A 24,621-nucleotide genomic window follows, 5' to 3' on the forward strand; every position below is an offset into this window, starting at 1 on the left:
CAGGAGGGAAGGGAGCAGTGAGGGTTCAGGAGGGAGAAGAAGGTCAGCTGAAACCTTCATCCCCCCCAGGGAAGGAGGAAGCAAGTCACCTACTAGAATTGAAAGGAACCCAGGCTAGGAAATGGGCTGGAGCAAAGTGGTGACATTTTGGACTAGCCACTGTGGCAGAAAGAAAGGAAACTGTGTGAGGACAATCAGGAAGTGGCCAAGCAGCACTGAGGGCCTGGATGAAGTGAGAAAACCAGCACTGACAAGCTGTTGTGACTCAGATCAAATCAACTTTTCATCTGTTTCACAAAGCCCAGTCATCAGCATGGCAGACAGAGAAAGCTGGGGGTGCTGGTGGAGCAACGGGCAGAGGCAGCACTCCAGCAGTGAGGCCGCTGAAACGGCAGGGGCAGACCTGCATGTGGAGTGTGGTTGGAATGATGGGACCTGGATAAAGTAAAGAAGAAACGGGACAGCAGCAGCTTCTGGACCCCGCAGCTGGGAAGGGTCTACAGGTCTAAAGTCTACTACAGTCTGAAATGAAGCTTCTGACGCGAGGGCGTTGAGGAAGTGAGATGATGGTGATCAGATGGGGATTCCAGGAGTCTAGATTTTGGAAGGTATCAACTCTATCAGTTACCTTAACTCCATGAGGGGAGGTGGCAGTTAGAGCCAGGAGGTGAGAATATCAAATGGGTCGTTGTCATGGATGCCTGGCATAGAGACCCACTATGCGCCAAGTGCCTGAAGGTGCTGGATTTAGGGAGCAACCCAGAAGTCAGTGGGTGACCAAGATAAGGAAGGGAATGGCTGGTCTGCAGGCGGGTGTCACGCAGCATCAACTGGAAATGGCCAAGGAGTAATTGTGGACTCTATGCTGAACTTGAGTCCAACCTACCGTTTGTCCAAAAAAATGAGCAAGCATCGTGAATTATATAATGTAAAGAAAAATGAGGCAGAAATTAGACTTTTATTTCAGTCCTAGGCCTAGTGTAGGCTCCAAAACTTGAGAAAAGCACAGAGGACGCTATTTTTAGAAAAACCTTAAAAATGATTAAATAGATATGATCATATTCAGAACTAAACTTAACCAGAACCTAATACTGTTTCCCAGATGAAGAGTTTGACAAAAGCTGACTAACTAGCTGGGCTGAGGCCCTAGGCTGGCGGGTAGCAGAGTGGGGACGTGTCTGTGTCCCTGTCCTGACCCCCAGGGCCTGGCTCTGCACTGACAGGTTACTCAGATCCAGTTACAGAAAAAAGCCAAAACAACTTGCAGAAAAGAAGTCTGCAGGAAAGCTACATAATAGTATTCCAGTAAACGAACAGACTTGTGACATCTCTTCCCTGGGGACAGAACAAGAGGATACAGGTTTCCATCCCAGCAAGAGGGAATCTGCATTAAGTACAAAGAAAGCTTTCCGGCTGGGAGAAGTGAGATGAGCAACACAAGAGGAGCCAAAACTGCTGCCTTCGCGCCACATTCTCGCTTGGTCCTGTCATTTCCTGAGTCCCGAGAGGTTTCATATTTGGACGACTGACCAGTCTGGGAATTGCTGAAGTCTTGCCCAACGTCCAGGACTCTCTGGTATGGTCCTCCTCCTCCTCCCCACATGGCTTCACCCTCACAGTCCCTTACGATCTCAACTTGGTGCCGCCGTCTTATCAGGGTCTCCTAGGCTCCCAAACTCTCACTCCCATCTGCTTATTCTCTATTACAGTACTGTTGATTTTTAAAATAATTTATGATTGTGTTACGGGTTTCATTGTGCCCCCTCTGCCAAATTCATATGTTGGAAGTCCTAACCCGAGTATTTCAGATGTGACTATATTCAGAAATAGGGTCTTCAAAGAGGTGAGTTAAAATGAGGCCATTAGGCTGGGGCCTTAATCCAATTTGACTGGTGACCTTATAAAAAGGAAATGTGGACACACAGATACCAAGGACGCATGTTTACAAAGAAAAGGCCATTCGAGGACACAGCAAAAAGGTGACCATCTACAAGCCAAGGATAGAGGCCTTAGGAGAAATCAAACCTGCCAACATCAGGACCTTGGACTTCTAGACCCAATCATCAAGAGAAATAAATTTGTGTTGTTTAAGCCACCCAGCCTGTGGCATTTTGTTATGGCAGCCCCAGCAAATTAATAGATTATATGCATCATTTCGTGCATATTTGTTATCTTTCTTTCTTATTAGAATATAAGTTTCACTGAGGTGATCCCTTGTCTAGCTTGTACCTCTAGCACCTAGACCTCCACCTGTAATAAGTGAATGAAATAATTAAAGTCCTATTTTTAGGTAAAGACAATTCAGTTGAGATAGCTGTAAGCCTTCAAAAGGATATCTTCTGGAATCAGAACTGCAGCCATTGTTTCTAGCAGCTTAAAAGAATAGCTATTCCTGGCCGGGCGCGGTGGCTCACGCCTGTAATCCCAGCACTATGGGAGGCTGAGGCAGGCAGATCACGAGGTCGGGAGATGGAGACCATCCTGGCTAACATGGTGAAACCCCGTCTCTACTAAAAAAAAATACAAAAAATTAGTCGGATGTGGTGACAGGCACCTGTAGTCCCAGCTACTCCGGAGGCTGAGGCAGGAGAATGGCGTGAACCCAGGAGGCGGAGCTTGCAGTGAGCCGAGATCGTGCCACCGCACTCCAGCCTAGGCGACAGAGCGAGACTCCATCTCAAAAAAATAAATAAATAAAAATAAAAGAAAATTTAAAAATGGCTATTCCTCTGGTTTCTGAGAAAACACAGGAAGGACGTGAGACCCTATCAGTCAAAGCACTGAAGTGAATCCCTTTGGACCTTACACCAGGTGCCCATGCTAATGTCTGCGTTTTTGAAGGCAAATTCCTCTTTGAATGAAGACAGGGAATTCTGAAGACTTCTTTTGTTTGACAGGATTATCATACATTTAACAATTTCTTGGAATAACAGCAGATCACATTTTCCAAGCCTCATCGAAAGGTGTAGATACATTGTGATCACTTACCGATAATTTCATATAAATTATTATTTTTATTAACAATGAAATGTCATTTATGAAGTACTTTAACCTAGTCTGTGCATTCTGGATATTCCTGGGTTTTTTTTAAGTTCTGCTTTATATTATATGCTTCAAGTGGTTTGAGCCAGCAATTTCCTCTGGCATCTTTTTTAATCACCATGTATGACAAATAAAACATCATGTATTATAGCAGAGTGGTTGGCAACCAGGGCCTACAAAGCCTCCTGCAGACAGAAGTTAAATAATCTCACAATACATACAACCAGTCATGAGCTGGAACACGGCTGTCTGATCCCAGGTCCCCAGAGTTTCTGCTTGCTTACTCAGAAAGGTCACACACATGTGTGCACACACACTATTAAAGAGGGCATAAGAAATTAATTACTTCTGAAAAAGCAAGAAAATCACTTGTTCTAAAGCTATTGTCATTCAAAAAACTTTATCAGGAAGGATGTAAAAATAAAACGCTTATTTAAAACACAAAATACAAGATACAAATGCAAGGCACAAACATCCAACAGTAAAAGGTTCATATGTGTCTGTTTACATGTGTGTCTTCAGAGGTAAACAACCTCTGAAAATAAACACCTTTTCTTCTTTTGCACACTTGCTAGGTGTACTCTTGTTGACCATTTTACTGTCAGTATTTCCATGGTTTGATTCCTGAGCTCCTGCTCTTCTTTCTGCTAATCCTCAACCACTCATGAGCTCTCTATTTCAAATTCTGCCCTATAGCATGACTCCTAAGTCCATGTTCTTACTTGCCTCTTCCAACTTCCATTCTGTCTTCTCAAATCACCTACAAGCCATTTCCATTGCAACACCTCACAGTCATTCAAACAAGAACACTTAGCCTCTCCCCAAAAGCCAGTTTTCCTTTCTGATTGTTTTGTTCTTCCACTCTCTTTTCATATAGCATGCACTGTGAAGACCACCTACACCATCAAATCTGGTCTGAAAAGCAGATAAGTATCATTGGTTTCATCATACTCACCTTCCTGTCAACAATAATGCCAGATTGATACATTTAAACACATGGCACATGAAAATAAAACATAGCTCCTCACCACAGTGCCTTTGAGATATTACCCAACCACATTCTGAAATAGCTGCGTTCATTTTACATTATTTTTTCACCATCAATTAAATACATTCAAGAAACACACAAGAAATGTCAACACTTTTCTCAGTAAGTAAAACAATATGACCAGACAACATGAACATCCAAATTAGAAAACAAACAGATACACAAATATGGAGCAGAGATGGAAGGTAGGTCATCTAACATATCACAAAATATCCCAAGGTCATAAGAAAAAAGCAAGACTTGAAGCAACATGTTAGCCCATAAAAGCCACTATTTTGGGGGTACCCCATTCATTGATTCACAGGTAGAAGAGCTATAAATATCCTAAACTGGTCAGTACTGCCATCTCAACCACCATATTTGCCTGTGAAGAGGGCAACAGTATCCCCAGATGTAGACGCAGACACTTCCCCACACGAGAACATGAAAGAATGGTGAACAGTAAGCAACACTGGTTACAGTCTAGTTCATCGGGTGCACAACAGATTGACCAAGACTGTGTGGCGTGTGTGTTAGTTTAGCGATGGGAACTCAGTGAAGGTTTGTGAGCACATGTGTGTGACGGAAGCACAACTCTCTTGCGAGACGTTGCTTCAGTGAAAACATGAATCTGACATGAAGGAGCAAGTAGTACCTGTGACGGTTTCATTAAATGGTCCTGGACCCTTAATGGGAAAACCATCAATCTCGATCCATTCACCTCCTAAATTAAGGAAATGCAACTTGATAGTTAGAAACGAGGACTGTTGGGTTTTCCATATTACAGTGCATCAATAATGTATAACTAAATGATCTTTTCAACAATCTTCAAAAGGATCTGCTCAGCCCATATTAGTCACTCGACACCTCAGCTTTACGGACAATACATATTTTTGGTCTTTTACACACGGTTTACTCTAGCGAGTATTCAAAACATCTGGATGAAATGCTAATAACCTACATTAAAACTCTTTTAAAAGAAAGGGTAAGTCTCTTCCATTTTTCAATCTGTCAGCTTGCTAGACAAGTCTAAAAAGTTCTTGTTCAAAAATTATTTAATAACTCTAAATTTACATTTACTGGAAGAAGCAAGAAGGGATGTCACTCCCAATCTAAGTAACAACACTACAGCCTCTGATTCTAGATAGGACTTACCAGGTGGGCTTTCAGCTCTGTAAACAGGACGGCTCACTCCACTGTGGTTTTCTGCAGTAAGCAGCACAAAGTACACTACCCCCGGCTCTGAAACATACGGTTCATATCAAGCCACCGATTCAGATCTCCAAGAATGACACAGTTTCACTCACTAACCATGAATAGCCATCTTCCTTATACCAGTTATAACCAAATACAAAAATCCAAATTTAGTGACAAACATAATGATAGATGTCTCTCTTTTTTTAAATTAAAATCACTAACATTCTTCTCATGCAACTGAAAAACACATGACCCAAAAAACATAAACTTTATTTCATACAAGGTACATGATGTGTGTAATAAACCTGGATTCATAAACAGTCAACAAAAAGAGCTTTTGAGGGTTTTAATGTGAAATCCATGTAGGAAACAGGAACTCCTTGTCCACTAAATAGGTGTTTGAACATACACTGTCAGTCACTACTAATAATCTTTCCCTGTTAGAGGCTCCAAATGAAAATCTCCAGTAAATAATAAGAAATGTCAATGTAACTCATCAAATGTAGCACATGGCAAACCTTCACTGCAATACGTAAAGCTTCATTAAATTTTCTCCTTTTCACAATAAAATGTTCCCCTTACTATGTCTGCATGTTGTTTTTGACCATTCCAACAAAAAGCTAGAAAAATATGTATTTCCTGGAGTCTTGGAAATGCTTATCTTGACATAACTGGGCTTCACCTTTTGACTTTCATCTAGGGGTCAAGGCCAAATAGCAGAGGTCTCTTAGGCTGAGCTCCTAAAGTTGATGGGATGGGAGAGGAAACGAAGACCCGTGTTACAGGGGAGGGCACCCTGAACGTGTAGCTCTGCAAAGTAAAACCCTAGTAAGTGCTAGGTTTCCCGAAAATGAATCACTCTCTTGTGACAGGTAAGTGGGGTGCCAATTCCTTGAAGAGATGAAAGTCTGTGGGTATTTCAGGGTATGAGAGCTGGAGAGGTGAGGGTTAGTTCTGTCAAAGGTCATAATGACAATGACATTTCTCAAAGTAGGGAGCATTACTATAACAAAACTTCACTCAGTCCTCAAGCCAGAGGCCCATGAACAGAAGCCTGGCTGATGCCCCCTGGGATCAAGACTGGTGTGACTTCTGTCTCACTGTGGCAGGGCCTGGTGGCATTCAGGGTTTGGCACAACCTACCAGGCTAATTGGGAAATGCCCTGGGGTCAGGCAGAATGCAAAATCATGCTTCCCCAGACACTTTCTCTCTTTACTCTGAGCTTGTTTGTATTTCAAAGAAATTTAATCCACATGTGTTTGATACCCGTAGAGTTAACTCATCAGAAAGTTATCTGGGAGATACTATTTGCTTTTTAGTGAGCTCTGTGACTCTCTTTTCACATGTTTTTCTTCTCTGCAGCCATCATGACAACCCGAGGTTTGAGCAAGCAGATATGATCGCTCATGCCTTTGATCTGATAGAATCTCCATTTAACCTCACAGCTGGCCTTGGGGAGCCAAGGTGATGTGGAAGAGACTAAGGGAAATGGACATCTAGCTGAAGCCATGAGGAAGGGAGTCTATCTTCCTTCATCTCCCTTTTATACACTTTCTGCTCTGTTACCCAGGAAGTGTGTTGTCAAATGCAAGAGGTAGAGAAGGAGTAAGGTTGGTCAGCTGTGGTCAGGGGACCAAAGCTGAGGAGCCCGTGATCCACTAAAGGATCAAAGTGCTAAGGTGGCACAAGAGGAGACCTGTTTCCCAAATGCTGACTTCTGTTCCTTCCTTATGATCCATCTTAACGTTGGGCCATGACATGGTGCAAGAATCAATGGGGCTTTAGGTTACTGGAATCAAAAAGCAGAAGACGGAGGATTCAGAGGCAGCGCGAAGCCTAAGCCCAAAACCAACTACATCTGCACTTATAAGACAAAATATATTGAGGCAAGATCTCAAATATTCCAAACCTCCAGAATCAAGTTAAAATCAAATTTAAATAAGGCAAAGTGTTACTCCTTTGACCAGACGTGGCTAGGCATAACGTATTCCACATCTACAGGGACATACAACTTGCCCAATCTCTGATTATAAAATGGCATATAAGTTCGAAGTCTCTAGATCAGCCCACTCCATTGTCTAGCAGTCAAGTTTCTACGAAGTAAAAAAGGATCAATCTACTTTCTGAAAGCACATTCAGAAACTAAAAATCATCTGCCTGCATCAGTTTGGAGACAGGAATACTTGAGTTCACATGCACGGATGGGGAAGCCCAAGTGCCCAATGCCAGCTGTCAAACAGCAGCCCCCTCAGAACTCAGCTCTCCATTCCCAAAGAACCGCAAGGGACTTTGAGCCCAGCCATGGGTTGTCTCGCTGTCATCCTAAGAATGCAACTGAGAATATTGGTGCACAGTTAATTCTGACTGGGAACAAGATCAGAGTGTCACTTACCCACATCCTCAATAAGGAAGGAGTATGTCTCCGCATTCACCTTGATGTATTTAAGACTTTTCAGTGACTTCCCATAGGCAATGTTGTAATGCTCCACAGGTCTACTGGTAGCATCTTTGGGTGGGTCCCACGTGACTTTCAGGCCCATTTTAGTGGACAGCAGTTTCACGTGCCTTGGCTTCAGTGGGTGGTCAACTATGTAAACAGCGCAACTATCAACTCATGGCAGTAACAGATTGGGAAAATGAATTTTTTTAATCCTCTTTGATATTGTTAGGAAAACAGTAAATGACGTTTAATCAGTATGATCTGAAAGACTTTAAGTACAGTCATTACAGTATGACAACAAAACACATATACCAAACCCACAGGCCTTTGCGTATTTTGGATAACTGTGAGTGGTAAATTTAAACCAAAAGGGAAACAAATCAAAATAAACTCTAGGCATTGGCTGGCTTGATTACACTGTTGCTAGTGACAGAATAACAAATTAGTAATTTGCCATATTCTCCAGTAGCATTTATATAGTAAATAAGTTATTAGTATGTTGTGTGATACAGTTGGACAATCTTTAAACACCTCTGAGAGAACAGTATAAAACTGTCCTGATTAAGAAAAATATCCATTGTATTCTAAGTGAGATAACAGAAGCATTTATTTCCACAAAGAAAACAAACCAAGATCATCAACAGCTTTTTAAAGGGGTGGTAAAACTCTGGTTCTATCAGCATATATCTAATTTAAATGCTTCCATATTTTGTTCCAGAAGAAAAACAAGTTAGTACAAAGTATGATCACTTTTTTAACTTGACTTATGAGGTTCCAAAGAAATTCACTTCATTTTCAAAATTACTAAAGTGAAACATAACATTTTGTCAAATAAACTCTCTTGACTCACTATGTAACCCATATTGTAATGCAACATAATATAAATGTATGTGAAATATTCAAGCAACAGTCAAACACAGTCAAACAAATCTAGGGCAAACCTGGAACTGAAACTGACTATTGAGTCATGCTTCAGGAAAGAAAAAAGTAACCTAAAAACAAAACCAACAACCTTTAAACTTAGTAACATTAAGAAAAAACGCATTTGGAGTCTCAGGGAAGAAGAAAAGGAAAGGAGCATGTGAGTTAGTAAGTGATTTTAATATTGGATGAAAATTCTGAACAGAATAAACATAGATAATTCTAACATACATCACTTCCCCCAGAACTTCCCATTGCCTCTGGAGTAAAATGATTAGCAAGGGAAAGAACTCCTTAGAGAAATTCAAGGGACAAAAGAAGAGTATGAATTTGAGGATTTTGAAGCATTAGAGAAAGAATGTCTATTCTGGAGACAAAAGCATGATGTTAGGTATGGACACAGATAAAAATCTACAAAGCATTCCCTCCCAACTCCAGAGCTCAGGTTCCTGTAAACCTGTGAGGGACAAATCACAGGTAAGCAGCCTCATGCTCTCTGGGAAATTTTGAGTTGGGAAGACTATGAAGACACGAATCAATTTCTGGGTGTTTAAAATTAGCAATAGTGGTTACTCTTCTCTGATTTTCATTTACCTTTCCTTACCTACAAGCAACTTCAGCAGGAATCATTCCCAGGAATCCAACATTTCATACGACCAAAAGGTGTGTAGAAGCAAAACAAGATACCCGAAAACTACAAACGGAAGCTCATGGTTGAGCGTTTCTCCCAAGGAAGAAAATGAATGAATGAATATACATATAGCACTTTGCTTTACAGTTCACTTCCAAATCTCCCTCAAGAAAAGTGAGATCTTGAATAGACATTCTAAAATGTCAGAACTGTGAAACCCAAATACTGTCACATTTTCTACCAGCACCAGTGATTCAATCAGTACACAGCTACCTAGGCCAGAACATTACTTACTTTTAATACTGACACATGAAAAGAGCAATTTATATATATGTTCATTGTTCTTCCCTGCGATACCTTGGACACAGCATAGAGTAATTTCTGTGCTGAGTCACACAGCTACACCAGGGATGGAGCCAACTACACACATGGCTTTGCCCAACTCCAAAGCCCAGCACTGCCAGAAGCTCATGCTCCCTCAGAATTGGTCTCTCATAATCAATGGTTGATGACCATATCCACTGAAACATACTATCCTAAAACAAACTGTAAGACCTCCAGAGCTGTTTACCACCCCCACCACCCTCCACCCCACCTTCCCCCACCATCTTCCTCTCTTGGGAGCACTATTCCTCCCTACCCACCACAATCACTTCACCTTGTGCTGTGTGTCCTCATCGACCCCTCTCTTCTGGAAGGAATGGAATAAGTGAGTGATGTTCTCTCTCAGGGACATTTGCATTCTTATGACAAAACTTTAAACCAGAGGAGTGACTTTCTAATAGTGACAATTTAAGCCTTAGAGAGTTACCTAATGAAGGTTGTTTTTTAACATAAAGGCATTTTGGGGACCCTGAAACCAAATCTTACAGGCAACCTTATCGTCAATCTCCTTATAAGATCAATTCTGAACTTAAGGTTCTCAAAATGCCTTCGGCCAAATATCACGACCTCTTCCTCCCACCCACCGCACCACACACCAACTGGGTCAGTTAAACAAAACACGACCTGATGAGATATTTTCATTTCCTGGATTCCCATGGACTTCAATATTAAAATTGATGTCATTTTTGGTGCTTCATGCCTACCTCGTCCATGCCTAACTCAGAGAGAACTGGACAAAAAGACAAACAGCAGGCCCAGATAAAAAGCAATCCCGCCCATCATTCCAGCCCTGCCTCTCACCCCCAGTGCCTCAGCTCTGAAGTCATCAAACCAGCATCTAACTAAGGAACAATCATTCTGGCAAGTGCAAATCAATGGGCATGAGCTTAGATTACTTGACAGAAAACTTATCCTTGGGGTTAGAAGTATGACAATTTGTTCTGTTCCTGATTATCGTCTTGAAGGTCTCATGAGTGCAACCCTTCAACGTGAACTAAAGCTATAAGGAGTGTGAATGTAGCTTCGGGCTCTGTTGGTTGCATTCTGAGTTCTGTGTTGTGGAATCAGCACTCTGATAGCATAAAGATGAAATATGACAAAGTGAGTCCTTATTTATTTTTAAGTGTTCTTAGAAACTTGAAACAGACCATCCTCTCTGCCGGACAAATGAATCACAGAAGCTTTGTAATCATTTACAGTATTCTCATCTAATGAAGATGACACTGGATACATTCTTCAAAGCTATCTATCCCATGTACTGGGTCTCTAAAGAAAAATGACAAACCCAAACATCAATTCAACAGGAATCATATAGTCCAACGGAGGGAACATTGGGAGGTAACTTCACAGTCCATGCATGACAGGTAGGGCCATGACAAGATGTTTTTTCATATTCACAGGATGCAAAATGAGGAAATGAGCTTAAGTTGCAGCCTAAGGGATTTGGGTTAAATAAAAAGAATTTCCTGTCTGTGTGCTTCCTCATTCAAGACTGTCTTTGAGTGGAGACAGATGGTAAGGTGCTCCAGACAGAAGAAGAAAGCCAGTAAGAGCCTGCTATGACTCCAAAGATTTCATAACACAGCAAAATCACTTCCACAGTTCATACCAGTAAACTTTATTCAGATTCAAGAATATTTTGCTGGGGACTGAGTGACAAAATAATATTTTGGTTGTCTTTCAGATACCCAGCAATTGCCAGGCTAGACACTTCTGTGCCGTGGCTCCCATGGGGAATATGACCTTTATTGGTTTGCTGGAGAATGAAAAATAAGAGCACAATCAGTACCTAGATTTCCTACTTTGGTCTAGCACCAATTCCAGGACTTATCCAGAAGGGCCCAAGGAGGCCAGTTTTGTTCAGGGGTCAAAGTATGGATCCATGACTGCTCTTAGATAGACAGAGTCCAAGATTCCAATGACTCTCCAATGTCTGTCTTTGAAGGGTCTTCAGCTTGCACAGATAGGCCTCCAGCGATTCCCTGGGGCTGCTGACATGCTGAGTCCAGAACTAAGCCTGAGTCCAAAGGTAGGTCCCTGGGCCAACCTGACTAACATCTGCAGGGTCTGTTACTCATAGTGGATGGGGCACCATACCTCACCTGCCCCTTCAGGGCACCACACCCCACCTGCCCCTTCCTCACCTTCTCACTCAGTGCTGCTCACACACTTGGTGCTCACTTAAATGGTTTATGGTTGAAGGAAAAGATGTAAGACCAGCAAGATCAATCCAGGGGTCTCCAAGAATCTTGCCTGTAAGTCATGAAGACCATGAAATGCCTACAAGGACCATGAACCTCCAGCAAGTGACATCTATGGAGAGTATATGTTCCATCTAAAGGCACAATTCAGTTAGGTTCCTGCTGACAAAAAGAAATTCAGACAAAGTGTCCAGGCTCCACATTGTCAGACAGTCTGAGATTTTTTTCTAAGAAGCTAAAAACCCTGATTTTTGTGTGAAAACACCCAATTGTGTATTAATTGGTGATTAACTCCATTTAAAAAAAAACACTATGTAGGGCGCGCACACACACACACACACACACACACACACACGAGCTGGCTGGACTCAGTCCACTGGCGGCCAGTCAGTGACCTCTACCATGACCCCAGAAGAAATCCTTTATTTGTTGACCCAGACAAACTCCACGTGTCCAATTTCAATTCGGAGACTCTGTGGATTTGGGTCCATGGGGAAAGTCTATAAATCAAAATGAAAGCTAAAGTCTGGAGAGGAACTGTAGCAATCGCAGACCCTGAAGGCATCAGGTACAGATCTGTCCAAGGAATCACATCACATTGCCAGACCTCCCCTCCCTCCCTCGAGAGACCGGAAGGCTCTGAAAAAGCTGTCCTGGGCTCCAAGAAGTAGGGAGACACATCCCAGGAAGCCTTTGGGAGAGGACTGTGGGATGCTACACAGGCTCCAACTACTAGCAAAACTGTTGACCTCTGCATGTCTATTTCTGGCCTAAACATCCCAGACCAATATTCCCCTACTGTCTATATGGTCCAATATGAGTTTCAAACTGAACACATTCAGAATGAAATTCAATATCCAATTATTCACAATCTTGGTTCAGACACCACCACCTGTTGAAGCACCTGAATTAGATATTCAGCGTCATCCTTCAGTGTCCAGGCATATCCATAGTGGACGAAAATAAACATGCTTCCTCTCAAGGAAACTCTGTCAAGCACTATTTCTCAGAATAAAGAGAAGGAAGGTTCAGAATCAATGAAAAAAGTGAATCAATGGTAAAAATGATGCTATAATGACACAATTCATAGAGAAATCATGCTGAGAAAACTGTGATTTCAAATAGTAACTGAATCTTTCTGGATTAAAAGTGTTGCTTTTGGTCTTGGTTTTGTTTCAATTTTTTAATGACATATAGTTACTTCATTAAGTTTTTAAGGTAGGTAAAAGGAAAAAGACGAATGGATGGTAGATTTCAGAGGTGGGGGTAGGGGTGGTTATAAGAGCATGACATGTCTGGGCCTGGTGGCTCACGTAGGTAATCCCAGCACTTTGGGAGGCTGCAGCAGGTGGATCACCTGAGCCGAGGAGTTTGAGACCAGTCTGAGCAACATGGTGAAACCTCATTTCCATATATAAAAAAAAATAATTAGCTGGACATGGGGTCATGCACCTATAGTCCCAGCTACATGGGAGGCTGAGGTGGGAGTATTGCTCGAGCCTGGGAGGACAGGATGCAGTGAGCTATGATTTATCATTGTACCCCTGCACCTCAGCCTGGGTGACAGAGTGAGACCCTGTCAAAAAAAAAAAAAAAAAAAAAAAAAGGCACGACTAATCCAGGGAGAAACAAAGAATAACACTATCTTCTATCAGGCACAATTCCTCTGAATATGCTCCATTTTAACTTTTAAACTCACTGATTTTAGCCAAATGTACTACAGCACTGAAAGTGTTGGCTCAGAGTCAGCATTCAATAAATATTAGGGAAATAAGTGAATACTTTAAGTTTGATTTACAGTCTACTATTTAGAAACAAAACAGCAACTGATAAACATGTTTACATTTTTAAATTCTGTGATTGCACTGAAACAGAGTTTACCACTCACATAATCAGTGTAGATAACGAAGTTAAAATACACAGCTGAGGTTAAAAAATATCCACTAATAAAATGTTGAATAGGTAAAACCAAATATTTCCTGAGACAATGAGTGACAGCACAGTTGCAAGAAAAACAAATGCTATTTCTCCTTTGATTTTTCTACCAAGTATTCCCTGGAGAAAATTATTCAAGTAACTAAAAATCCATTTGATTTTATTTGAAAATCAAGTCTTCAAAAAATAGATTTGTGTTCTCTTTGGATCTCAAAACTCCTGGTCCCACTGTACTTAGACAATTCATGGATTCCTAGGACCGATCTCTTACAGTGATGTGGTTTGGCCCTGTGTCCCCACCCAAATCTCATGTCGAATTGCGATCCTGGGTGTTGGAGGTAGGGGGTGATGAGATCATGGAGTGGTTTCTGATGGTTTAGCACCATCCCCCTAGTGCTGTCCCATGATAGTCTCACACTATCTGGTTATTTGGAAGTGTGTGGCACCTCTCCCTTCACTCTCTCTCCCCCTTGCTCCACCATTGTAAAGATGTGCTTGCTTCCCCTTCACTTTCCGCCAATATTGTAAGTTTCCTGAGGCCTCCCAGCCTTGCTTCCTGTACAGCCTGCAGAACGGTGAGTCAATTAAATCTCTTTCCTTCATAAATTCCCCAGTCTCAGGTAGTTCTTTATAGCAGCATGAGAATGAAATGATACAAATACCAAATGGAATACATTTGGCCAAGAAATAAAAGGGCCTAGATATTTCTCGTGTGCTGATCAATAACAAATTACATTTCGGTTTCATTTCCCCAGGCTTAATGTATGAAGCACCCGTTCCTGAACTTGAAGCATGGGGCACCAAGTGCTCATGATGAACATTTGAGTTCAAAACAAAATTGAACAAACAGATAAAAGAGTCAGAAAGCAAATTATCAGGTTTATTGCTGACAAAGCTGAGCTGGAGAATGTGGACGCTAACATGTGGCCACCATTGTGATTCCTACCTCATGGTCTTCCCTACTCCAGCTCTGGACCATTGGAGGACCTAGCAGGAGCCTGCAGGGCAGACTACTCAGCACACAGCTTCCCAGGTGTGGACAGAGAGCAACCGGCCTAGACCTCACCCCATGAACTCCCACAGGGACGTGGGAGTGGAGCCAAATGGAACTTTCCCGTAGGAAGGCAGACCTGAGAGGAGACACTCATGCCTGTGGCTTCTAATCCATTCACGCCACCAGGTTAAGAAAGAAGGCCGACCAGGCTGTACTCCTCCCAATCGCTTTTGGCTGCACCATGGAGTGCAGGACAGGGCACAGACCAGAAATGTCCTCTGTTGTGCTCTTCGGTACCACAGCTCCTCTCCTTGGAAGCTCCCTGAACATCCCCAGCTGGTTGTCCCTGATCCCACTGGGTGCAACGGTCAACCTGTGGTCAAGCTGTGGCTGCCCCTCAGGGTGAGGATGATGCCCTGGATTCATCAGTGACCTGCCATGTATCTTCCCGGGGTTAAAGATGGGAGTACTGCCCCTATCAGGACCCCAGAAGGCTTTGACATGAGTAAAACTCATTCTTTAGCCAACTCCAAAGTCAAGCTGACCTCTAGGCTGAAAATTTACTGCTGTCTTGTCCTTTTCCAATGCCAAATTTTGCCCAGCTTGTGCCATCCAAAATAGCCCAGCACAGTCCCAGGAATGAGATGACAGGCATGACAATCTGCTCATAACACAATACAAGCAATGTAAGAACACCCGGATTTTCACAGAAATCCGTCCCATCACAAAATTCCAAACGTAGTGCTTTCTTTGTCTTATAGCTCAAAACCAAAAGAAGTTAAAGTCCAAATAGCTTTTCTCCTTTACTTCTTATACTATTCGACCTCAGCCAGGGAAGATTCTTTCCAATGCCCAGAAGGGGTGAGAGTTCCCTCAGCAACTGTGGCCTCTGCCATCATTGACTGAAATTGGTGCTGTTTCTTCAGGGTTCCCTAAAGTAAAAATAAGTGAATCCCAAGCCTCCTGCTTGCCTAAATGCTTAGAGTCCCCCACAAAATCTCTATAAGAAGCCAATCCACACCATATTGTGGAAAGAATACACATTATTTCTGTCTATCCAGTAAAGCTCCCCTAATTATTCTGGTAATGGACGAGTGACCCCAAACTGCCCAGGGAACTTCCCAGGAATTGTTCTAACTGGAGCTGGACCGGAGATGTGGCCAGTGCTTTCTGCTCATGAGGCTGTGGACGAAGAATCCTGGCACTGCTGATGACCAGCTCTTGCTGTCACATTGAGAAGAGACCAGAGGTGAGGAGAGAGTTCCAATGATGCTTACAGCCCTAGTTCTAGGCATCCCAAAGGCCAGCTGTCCCCCTGCCCATCCCATGGTATAGCTCTAAGAACTATGAATTCTGGAATTTAAATGAGCTCAAGTTGGGTTTTTGCCATCCACAGACAGACCTCAATGGGCTAGGACATTATTAATCAAGATCTTCTATGAAAGTAAAAATTGGTCAGGTGCAGCAGCTCACGCCTATAATCTCAGCACTTGGGGAGGCTGAGGCAGGTGGATCACCTGAGGTCAGGAGTTCAAGACCAACCCAGCCAACATGGAGAAACCCTGTATCTACTAAAAATGCAAAAATTAGTCTGGCGGGCATGGTAGTGGGCACCTGTAATCCCAGCTATTCAGGAGGCTGAGTCAGGAGAATCACTTGAACCTGGGAGGTGGAGGTTGCAGTGAGCTGAGATTTCGCCACTGCACTCCAGCCTGGATGATAGAATGAGACTCCATCTTAAAAAAAAAAAAAAAAAGTAAAAATTATCAGTTTTGAGGCTACCCCCACAGCCAGTGTATTTGGACACACTCAAAGAAATTGAGGCAGACACCACCTGGTACGACTGCCATTCCTAGTGGAACATTCATGGCAGCCCACCCAGCCTGCAGCAAATGACGAGGAGCCAATGAGGACAGCCTAAGTTACAAAGAAACTCCCAAAGGAATGTTAAGGGCTTTGGAAATACACTGGTCCCATAAAACCCCAAAAATGCTGAAATTATTTCTTAAGTATACCAAAGATTGCTCTTTAATGCAACAAACCCTTCGTGCTTACGTAAGTCTCCCTATTTCATCTTTGTTTGAAGTTCAAGTTTTACTTTCCATTGGAAACCACCAAATACTTCCCAGACTCTGAAATGAAGAAAACACAGATCTCAGTGTAACCACACATCTTGGACCAAAAAGTCAACAGATAATCAGCCAGAAAAGGTTAGGATGTACTACAATAGCAGTATAGCTTGCAGGTAGGAATCAATGTGATATACGACATAGAGACTAGGATTCAGAGGAAAGGTGGAAAAATTCAGCTGTTATTCATACAATACCAGACAGCACAGAAATATTCAGAAATTCAGAAACATCAGATGGTTGACAACACATGGTCAGAACACCGGAACGACTCAAATGACTGACCAAATTTTAAATATTTTTTCAAATGGATGTTGGAATTATATTTCCAAATATTTATGACCCAGCCCCCTGCCCAGAAAAAAACCCTGGAAGTCCAGGTTGTTTTGTGGCTCTGTGATGTAAAACTAATATCGGTAAAATTTGCAGATGGTGGATTGAATTTTCCCCAAGGAGGCTGCTGTTGGGTAGACACTGTCTGGGTATGAAAATAACCACCTGGGCTCCCTTCTGACATTTCTCAATATGCACGGGGTTCAATAAAAGTGATTTCCACAGTTGGCATTGGGTTCTTTAAGGATAACTGTACAAAAAATAAAATCACAACCTAGCTCTTCAGAGTCTGAACTTATTATAAAACACACCAGGGAACGGAAAGAGCTTTACAAACAAAACCTCTGACACCACACGGTGCTTTGTCAGGTCAGAGAGGAACATCAAGGCAAGCAGGTGTCCCGGGTCCCACGGGAGATGAAGGACAGCCATGGAAGCAGATCATGCCCCACAGACTATCCCTGGTTCACATTCCTCACTGCCCAATCCATTTCCCCATGAAACTCTAACTTACTGGATTCTACTCCAGGCCCCAAAGCGCCCTGTTATGTTCACCTGCGGAGGGTGGACACTGATGGAGTGAGGAGCTCTGCCCTAGGCTGCAGGTCCCCATTACTGGTTGCAGCCAACGCTCACTCCTGAGCAGAAAAGCCAGCTGCACCCCTGAGCTCACCTCTCCAGCCATCCCAGCCCCACCTAAATTCCCCGTGGTTATCACCAGCTGTTCTTCCAGCATTTTGATAGCAACACACCGTTTTATTCAGATGAAAAGGCCAAATTTTCACGCATGTATGCCAATGTGCTTATAAGGGTACACCGGATAGTCGCTGAATACAGTTATGAATCACATTTTTTCTTCATCATCTCAAAGAAGCCAAATGGTGAAGCCATCCAAATCTCCAAAGGCGAACCACTGGCCAATCTTTAAATGGCATTTGTCAGATTCATTTCTATCCCCTCCAGACTGTCAGCACCACCACCACCTCCACTTGTTTCTGTGCAAGTGCTTTCCACCTCTTGTGAGCTTCAGGTGGTTGCATGTCAGGGTGATCCTCACACCTGGGCTTCAGTAAACTGCATCCTGTGCCAGAGACCCCTGTGTCTCTGGGGTCTGCCTGGGGGCTGCATGTAAGCTTGTCATGTAGGCGACTGCCAGGCATGCTGCCTCACATGAAAAGGTCCCATGGAAAGAGCTTCCAGGGTGCCTGGGCAGTTCACTTTTGCCTCTAGGGACCTCAGGAATTGGCTCCCAACCTCCAGCCAAGTTCGCCTGCACCATTGCACAATGCTGGCAAACTAAGCCTTTCATTCAGAAGTACTCTCATTATTTCAAGGGTTAACGGCTCCTTATGGACAAAGTTTGCCTAGAATGTGTTAGATTCTAGGTTGTTTGTTTATTTGCATTTCAGGGGAAATGGAGCAAAGAGAAAGAATATTCATTAATATAGTTTATCTTTCATTATTCCCTTTCATTATCTTCCTACTTTACTCCCTCCTTCCCTACCGCCCACCAACTTGGAAAAGATCTACAAAGCAGAAAAATGCAAAAATGAAGCAATAAAATGAAGCATGAAGAAATTCTGTTTCAAAATAAACTGCAAGCAGCAAAACTAAAATCAAACTCTCAAGCCAACAAGAACTGACTGTAATTTGCCCAGAGAATATTCTTAAAATAAATCTCCCTTATCCCTCAAGATGTTTTTGAGACATTTTAAGCTGGATTTTTATTAGTCGCACTCAAGTCCAGTTTCCCAACTAATATATTACAGTCTAGCAGATTGCATTAAATTCAGAAACCACCACTGTAGACACTACGAATTGGCTACCCAAAAGCTATTCCCAGCTTCTTTCTCCCTTGCCTTCTACTACAAAGGCTGGAATAATAAACATTTAGCCATGACATTTCAGCTTCCCTTGCAGCTAGAATGGTCACATGATCAACTCTAGCCAATGACAGACATAGGGAAGTTAGTCCTGTCATTTCTAAGAAAGCATTTTAAAGGGGTTAGGTTTGGCTGTTATGGGCTAGTGGCCTTTTGTACCCTCCTCCTTTGTTTCCCCTTGGGATGTCAACATGATACCTGGTGATGCAGCTGCCAACTTAAAACATGGAGTGACAATCTTGAGAATGATGACAGCAAAGTGGAAAATGGAACAAGGCTATGTGTCCACAATCTTGTTAAACCATGGGACAGTCCTGGTCTCTCTGCTCCCAAGTTTACTGGTGAATGAGATCAACAATTCTCTTACTTGTTTAGCCACTGGTAGTCAGATATCATGTTGTCAGCAGCCTAATCCACTGCTACCTAATCACTTCTGGATTTGTAGAATCAAATCATTTCCTGATTTTTAAATGAGAGCTGCTTTGGTTTAATTTTCATTACTTTCTGTTTGTTATTTTTAAGGGATCCCCTCTGGGAATTTAATTTTGACAGTTTCAATGCTTATTTGTCAGTAGGCCATTGACTTGAGTAATTACATCTGCCCAGAAAGTGATGCAGCCATAAATCAGACTGAATTTCACCATCAGATCTGGCTGAATTCAATCATTAGGATTTGAGGTTTTAAAGTTCTTGGCCATTTTGTTTAGGATCCAGTGTAAGCAAAAGCTACTGTTTCAGAGAAAAAACAAGATTCCCCCCCCCCCCCATATAAACCACCAGCTTTCCAGAATGGTTTGGGGAAACTGAACTGGAGGAATTCCATAGATACTTGTATTTATAACAATCATAAGAAAAAACCGGCCCTAAAGAGCAAATGCCTATAGTTGGGAAGGACTCATGCCTTCTGTTGGCAGGCGTCAGAGACCCAACTAGATGCCAGTACTTTGCAGGTTTTTGTGGAATTTTTTCGCACATTCTTCAAATTCAATTTGTAACCAAGAAATAGTTTCTTAAAGAATGACCATTGTTTGCTAGTCCAGCTAGTCTCAGCCTACTATAAACTGCTTGGCATGCCAGACCAAAAAACACTCCCTGAAAATTTATTCCTTTTCCCAAAATGTGAAAGTCATTGTCTAACTATGTTAAACACTTGGACATTACTGTACCCAAAATCGCCACTCATATTACTCAGAAAGCTCCCTGAAAAACACCCTTAGAAGAGAGGCCAAGCAAAGGTTCTGGAGGGGTAGGTTTGAAACAGAGTGAATGAGACAGACATGACCAGGAGCGAACTACCACATAGACCCAGTGACAACCCCACTTGCTAATGAGCCATTTTTAAAACATTACAGATAATAATAACTAATTTAATGATTATGAATGGGCATAGGTAAATTATCAACAAAGAGGGGAAAATACACTACACACTTAATAAGCTAAGAGTTTAAGTTTTGGATCCGCTTGTAATATAGCAAAAAATATTTAAGGAAGTAAAAAAGAAAGGAAAGGAACATTTGCTGACCACCTACTTAGTGCCAGCCATTTCATTCATTTATGGAACAGATATTTACTGAGTGCCTACTATGTGTCAGATTCTAAGCAAGGAGCTGGCAATATAGAAGTAATTTAAAATGAGCTGTGTTATCATAACTATTTTCTCTTTGATCCCCATTTCAAGCCTGTGAACTGCACTTTGGTATTCACATTTTTATAAATAAGGAAACTGAGTCGCAGAGAGTTAAGTGATTTGCCCAAGGGCACACATCTAGTAAGTGACAGTCGAGCTCAGACCTATCCGAAACTAGGGACCATGCTCTTTCTACTATACTTTGTTCCCTCTCAGCTGTAATTATAATTAAAAGCAGTAAGTTTAAACCTGGAGATAAATCAGAACCAAAGATATAAAACTGAAAGCCAATGGTGGCAGCTGAATTCATAAGGACACATGAACTCATGCCCTGAATGAGATCTTGTGAATGTCAGGATTCCATGCTGCCAAGTCTTCATCTCTTGCTCCTCAGCTTACTCTATGTCCAACAACAGTGAGCGTCTCCTCCTAGAAGCACCTCTTCTCGGGTCCTCCCTGACCACTAGACTAGCTTCTAGGACACCACACTCCCTGGTTTCTCTTCCACATCGTTGACCACCCCATCTTGGTCTCCTTTGCCAGCTCCTCCTCCTCTGCCAGAACTCTAAATAGTAGAGCACTGCACAGCCCAGTTCTGGCTTTCCCACTTCTCTACTCCACTCCTTCCTTCTCTACCCATGTAGCACACCTGGTGCTATGACTGCAAAGACCATCCACATGTGGAAGGCTCCTGAATTCCCAACTCCAGCCCTGGCTTCTCCTCTGAGCTCCAGTGTGTCCAACTGTCTACTCAACATCTCCACCCAAAGAACACAGAGGTCTGAGGGATGACAGTTTAAATCTGAAATTTTAGTGATAGGAGAACCAGAAAAAAAGTTGCATCACAGAAGTAGGAGAGATTTTCAGGAAGAAGGGGATGTCCATCAGTGTCAAGTCAAGTCAAGGGTGGAAAGAGTCCATTTTTCTCCTCTTGAAGGAGAGTGTCCACCACCATTCAAGGCCCCTAAAGAAAGCAAATATGCCACTCAAGTTTCTCTCTATAAATATCAAATTTAGTCCATTTTCTATGAATGGAGCTAATCCCACCTACCTCATAGGATTGATGCAAGAATAAAATATGAAAGAAAATCATAAAACACTCCACATACGTGAGATAATGTCAATATGAGGAATAAATGCCACAGAACACCTGATATCCCCAATCACAACCCAATACAAAATGACCCAGCCTGATTCCCAGTATCTCAACTCTTGGCCAATTCTCCCTCCGCACACAGCAGAGGGAGTATTGGGTCCTCATTTCCTTCCATATTGGAAAATACACTTTTAATTGGAATTTTAAAATCTTGACAATTGAAAGAAAACTTAGATAATCTGATTCAACTTCTCCTCTTCCATCTGCCTATTGATTGTAAATCCAAAATGTCTTCAGTGATTTCCATGACTGGACAGACCCAGTCAAATTCCAATACATTTCCCTACCTTCAAAAGTAAACATCTTTGAATATGCTATTCAATTGGGTGACATAGCGTTACTAAGCAAGCTGCTCCCCTGGGAATACAAGTGAATTACTTTGGAGATATGTAAGAAAGGCAATGGGCTTCAGTCTACTGAAGGAAGCACTACATCGGCACATAAAAGAGTGAGGGTATCTATCAGACATTTACTATCAGCTGAGTGCCACTAACAAGAAACATTATCAGGGCCCAGGGGAAAGGAAGTCCTCCCAAAGCTAGGATAATCAGAGAACAGAGTATAGCATTAATGGAATTCAAGGAGCGCTTTTACTAGAGATTTCCCCCATGTGTGGGAGCCCTGGGTCTCTCACTGCTTTCCAGGGCTTGAATTCCAAGAGGACACGTAGTCAATCCCTCCCTATGGTTGTGACCCAGCCTATCTTTGACCCCTCAAAATGCTGAGAATTGTTTCCTGTAATGAAACTACATTACAATTTCAGAGTGCCAGTGGACCCCATGGAACTCATCCCAAGGACCCCAAGTCAGAGTCTGCATGCTTGTTAACATGGACGCACAATTTGCTCAGATGACATCTAGTGTTTGTCTCCTGAACCTCATCCTCCCTAGGTGCTAGCATTGAAAGTGCAGTCATGATGCAGCTGTGAAAATAAGATCACCCCAAGGCCTCACATCCTTTGGGTGTGGTTTGTTTGAATATCAGCAGGTACATATATGGATTCTGAGAATTATTAGCCAAAACAAGACGCTTCAGTTCTCCCAGTCTATCAGAAAGCAGTAGAAGGAAATTGTTGGGTGGGGTGGAAAGTGGTATTAACAAACAGACTGGAGCCAGGGCACATGTTACAGGAAAAGAGAACGTGGTGGTTTTCCATAGCATCAAGAAGGTTGTCAGATCCATGGCGCATAGACCGTCTGTGGTAGAACAAGGCTGCCCTCATCTCATGACCTGGAAGTCTCAACTAGAAAACACAATCTAGACAGAAAAAAAGAGAAAGGCACATCCAAAATTTTACAGAATAGGAGAAAAATGTACTGATTTTTTTAGTTTCAGATTGAGTCAGAACCGAAGTGTGCCCACCAGGCAAAGTCCTCAGACAAAGTTGGTGGTGGTTCTTCCTGATCTTACAATTCTGTATGCTTCAATGTAAAAACACTACATCTGGCAAGTAGAAGTTGATTAGAAAGTCCAAGATGATCCTATATTGCTACATTTATTGTATTTGGTTGTCATTTATGGTCACAGCAATTCCAACTTCTTTATTACTAAATCTTTGTAACCCCAGAGCCTAGCACAGTGCCCTGCCCACAGAAGATATGAGTTAATTACTTATCATTTAATCTATCAGTGAAGGACCTAGCCAGGCTTGATCAAATACTTAAGACCACTTGAATGTCCATAGGTCTTTGGAACTCCAGCTTGACAGTTCAGCACACAATGCATCTCAGGGCCTTAGCCCTTCCTCATCTGGGCTATGGCCCAGTGCTGGAAGCTGATGAACTCTTTTGCCTACTGAAAAGGAACCATCATTGATCATTAAAGGAATGCAAATCAAAACCACAACGAGATACCATCTCACGCCAGTCAGAATGGCGATTATTAAGAAGTCAAGAAATAACAGATGCTGTCGAGGTTGTGGAGAAATAGGAACGTTTCTACTGTTGATGGGAATGTAAATTAGTTCAACCATTGTGGAAGACAGTGTGGTGATTCCTCAAAGATTTAAAACTGGAAATACCATTTGACTGAGCAACCCCATTACTGGGTCTATACCCAAAAATATATAAATAATTCTGTTACAAAGATACATGCACACGTATGTCCATTGCAGCACTATTCACAATAGCAGAGATGGAATCAACCCAAATGGCCATCAACGATAGACTGGATTTTAAAAATGTGGGACATATACACCATGGAATACTATGCAGCCATAAGAAGGAATGAGATCATGTCCTTTGCAGGGACATGGATGATGCTGCAAGCCATTATCCTCAGCAAACTAATACAGGAACAGAAAACGAAACACCACATGTTCTCGTTTATAAGTAGGAGCTGAACAATGAGAACACATGGACACAAAGAGGGGAACAGCACACACTGGGGCCTGTCAGGGGAGGACAGGGGGTTGGGGCAGAGCATCAGGAAAAATAACTAATGCATGCCAGGCTGAATACCTAGGTGATGAGTTGACAGGTGCTGCAAACCACCGTGGCACACATTTGCCTATGTAACAAACCTGCACATCCTGCACATGTACCCTGGAACTTAAAATTAAAATTAAAAATTAAAAAAAGAAAAGGAATCACGTGGGTAAGCACAGCATACGTTATGAATTAAATTGTATCCCTTCCAAAAATATATTGAAATTCTAACCCCTGGTATTTGTGAATGCGACCTTATTGGGAAATTTTGGAAATACAGTCTTACAGAGTTAA

At 42.3% G+C, this 24,621-nt stretch overlaps 1 protein-coding gene across 3 annotated transcripts in view; it reads right to left on the reverse strand.

Moving 5' to 3' along the window:
* FNDC1 (fibronectin type III domain containing 1) overlaps window positions 1-24,621 on the reverse strand; it is a 144,623-nt gene that overhangs the window by 66,613 nt on the left and 53,389 nt on the right. The window contains exons 2-4 of one of the 3 annotated variants that reach the window (XM_038001170.2): window positions 7,660-7,854; window positions 5,225-5,311; window positions 4,725-4,793 (exon numbers count right to left, since the gene is read on the reverse strand). The exons of the other annotated variants lie outside the window; for them this stretch is intronic. Of the exons in view, the coding sequence (XP_037857098.2) occupies window positions 4,725-4,793; window positions 5,225-5,311; window positions 7,660-7,854 (351 nt within the window). The remainder of the gene's footprint in view (window positions 1-4,724; window positions 4,794-5,224; window positions 5,312-7,659; window positions 7,855-24,621) is intronic. 3 annotated transcript variants of the gene reach the window in all.

This window comes from Chlorocebus sabaeus, chromosome 13 (assembly GCF_047675955.1).
Source record: "Chlorocebus sabaeus isolate Y175 chromosome 13, mChlSab1.0.hap1, whole genome shotgun sequence".
NCBI classification, from domain to species: domain Eukaryota; kingdom Metazoa; phylum Chordata; class Mammalia; order Primates; family Cercopithecidae; genus Chlorocebus; species Chlorocebus sabaeus.